This window comes from Alligator sinensis, unplaced genomic scaffold (genome assembly GCF_000455745.1).
Source record: "Alligator sinensis unplaced genomic scaffold, ASM45574v1 scaffold1302_1, whole genome shotgun sequence".
In the NCBI taxonomy this organism is placed as follows: Eukaryota; Metazoa; Chordata; order Crocodylia; family Alligatoridae; genus Alligator; species Alligator sinensis.
The window spans coordinates 59,059-62,089 of NW_005842612.1; the positions used below are offsets into that span (position 1 = coordinate 59,059).

Here is a 3,031-nt window from a genome sequence, read left to right on the forward strand (position 1 = left end):
CCTCTCCCTCGCCCCCAGGCCCTGCCCAGGCTCTGCCCCTGCCCCAACACCCCTTCCCTGCCCCCCTAGACCCCGGCACCCCCTGCCCGGGGCTCTTCCCCGAGCCCCCCGGGCCCTGCCGCCGGTGGGGGGCGCTGCGGGACGCACCCAGACGTCGAGGTGGATGTCCCGGAGCGCGCCGGCGCCCTGGTAAAGGTCCAGGCTGAGCTGCTCGAGGCTGAGCCGCTCCTCCAGGTAGTGGCCCAGGTAGTGCTGGAGCAGGTAGCGGCAGGCCCGCTTCTTGATGGAGCTGGACCAGGGGAAGAACCACCGGGACATGGCGGCGGGACCTGCCCGCCCAGGGTGCGCCCTGCCCGGCTGCGCCTCTACGCGACCCCCCAGCTTCCCCGCCGGGTCCTTTTCCTCCAGGCCCGGCCCGCTGGCGGGGGGCCGGTCCCGCGCCCATTGGCTGGCGCCTCAAGCCCCGCCCCCATTCCTAGCCGTCGGATTAGCTCCGGCTCCGTTCCGCGCCTGCTGATTGGCCCCTCCCTTCGCCAGCCTCGTGCTGATTGGCCCAGCCGCGGGGGCGGGGTGGGGCGCCAGATCGGGACCCGCCCCGCTTCTGTTTTGTTGGGGGAGGCGCGAGAGAAGTCGCGGCGACGCCAGCGCGAGATAAGTTCCCTCGTCTCGACCTCGCATACAGGCGCCAAAGAGGTCGCAGTCTTTCCGCAGTGCGCATGCGTCACAACAGAGAGAAGAAAACAATGACGCTATCTCCGGAGTGCGCCTGCGCAGCTGGCAGTGCCAGAAGAGGACCCGCTGATGCGTGAGATAGGTCCCACTGTTCTAACAGAGCCCCAGCTGCCCTGGGGGGGCAGTAACAGAGGCGGGGGCTTCAGGGGCAGCTGTCGGGGTACTTTCCACCTTGGTGATGAGGGGTGGGGGCTGTGCTCCCCTGCACCAGATCCAGGGCCCTGAATGCCTCAGCCCCCCTGACTCACCCAGGCATGATGCAGCTGGCTCTGGGGTGGAGCCCCTGAGCTTCGCGCCCTGCCTTACAGCCAGGGAGACCCCGGGGAGGCGGGATCGGTGGGGTTGGAGGTTTTTCTTTAATGCAATGGCTTGATTTGCAAAAAACAGCAGTAGATGGTGCAGGGAAATCTCCATGCTGCCACATTTCCACCCCAGAACCAGCCGCATCCTGGAGCCTGCTCCTCGCTCCCAGCTTGGAGGAGCAGGGGTTGTGCTGGGTTTCTCCACGAGGGGGCGCCAGTGCCCAGCCTCTGGCAGCAGCGGGGAAGTTCATACCAGCTTCTTTCACGAGGGGGCACAAGCTGGAGGGTCCTGGGGGCAGCTGGTGGGGGGTCCTGGGACAAGGAGCTCCCAGGAGGGGTGGGGTGGGGTGGGGGTTCCAGGGCAAGGGGTGGAAGCTGCAGGAGCAGGGGGCTGCAAGGCATGGGGCATGTAGGGATACAGGAAGGGGGCACTGGGGCAGGCAGTGAGGGGTACTGGGGTCCGAGGGGAGGCAGGGGTGCGGGGTGGGGTTGCAAAGGGTGAAACCGGGAGGAGGACTGGTTCTGGTGCTGTGCCTTTAAGAGCAAGGCTGGGAGATGGGGTAAAAGAGGTGAGGTATAATGAGTTGTGTCCAGTCTCAGCCTCCCCCCACCATACACTGACTTTGCACTCACGTGCCATCCCACACACAGCTAGTCGTGCACACGCAGACACCCATGGCACCATCCCACGTGTGCATGCGTACACCCCCCTCCCCAATGTGACCTCTCCCACAGTTGCAACATGACATGCAGGGCTCCTTCATCACACGCCCACAGCTCTGGCATCACTCGCAATGCTATGACATCGTATACAGCTGTTTCATCACATGCACGTACACAAGTGGCGGGTGTGTGCATGAGTGGGCGTGCATTGGAACGCAAGTGTAACGTGCGTGTGTGTGCATGTGTGAAGTCACAGCTGCACATGTGCATGCACACGTGAGATATTTCAGCAGGTCCCTATGTGTGTGGGTGTGTGCTTGTGTGTGTGCATATGTGTGTGTGTGTGAGTAAGTATGATGTCACAGCTGTACATGCATGCACACCTGTGTGAGATGTTTCAGTGGGCCTTTGTATGTATGCATGCATGTGCATGCAAGGGGCTGTCCCTAAGCATGAAGTTACACACATGCCCATGCATGTACACACATGAAGTTCACCTGCACGTGGTGCCTATGTTCTTGCAACACATGTGCCTTGTGTCGAGTTGCGGGCCACACACTCATCCCTTCCCCCACCCCCACCTGGAGCGAGCGGCCCCTTTAAGATCCCCCCACCTCAGGCTCTGGGGGCGGGGCTAGGCGAGGGCCCCCAAGGAGAAGCCGCATGCCGCGCCGTGATTGGCTGGACCTGCTGCCAGTCACCTCTCCGCCTACAACGCCCAGGCGCCCATGGGGCTGGGGGGGCGTTAACCCTTGGGTGCCCTCAGCTCCCCTCTCCTTTGCACGAGTGCCGGACCCAAAAAAAACAAAATAAAAATAAATGCTCCTTGCCCCTTTAAATCCGGGCCGGGCCCCTTCCCCGCGCGCAGCCAATGGGCGCGGGGGCGGGTGACCTCATCCTCCCCGCACTGACGCACGCGCTCACGTGGGTCCCTGGCCGGGAGGGGCTGGTGACATCACGGCCGAGCTCGCGCCCCGGGCCCGGCTGCAGCTGCGAGGGCTGCTTCCCCTGCAGGCCCCGGCCCGGCCCGGCAGCCGCGGGGGGGCGGCAGGCAGGGGCCGCCGGGGGTAGCGAAGTCCCGAGGGGCAGTTTGCAAAGCCCGGGAGGGCTCGGATCTCCTCGCCTTGGGGCGGGGGTTGCACTGCATCGCGTCGCTTGCATCGGGGCTGTGGGGCTTTGCAAAGCGAAGGGAGGATTACAAAGAGGGGGGGCGTATTGCATCCTTTGCACTGGCTCGAGGGGAGTTTGCAAAGCTCAGGTCTCTTTGCAAGCGGGGTGCATTGCATTGGGGCGGGGGGGGTGCAAAGGAAAAGGAGAGGCTTGCAAAGCTTGGG

At 64.2% G+C, this 3,031-nt stretch overlaps 1 protein-coding gene across 1 annotated transcript in view; it reads right to left on the bottom strand.

The window, feature by feature from the left end:
- ATG2A (autophagy related 2A) overlaps positions 1 to 432 on the bottom strand; it is a 23,562-nt gene extending 23,130 nt beyond the window's left edge. The window contains exon 1 of the mRNA XM_025214922.1: positions 148 to 432. Coding sequence (XP_025070707.1) covers positions 148 to 318 — 171 coding nt within the window. The 5' untranslated portion in view covers positions 319 to 432. The remainder of the gene's footprint in view (positions 1 to 147) is intronic.
- Positions 433 to 3,031: the final 2,599 nt, after the last annotated feature.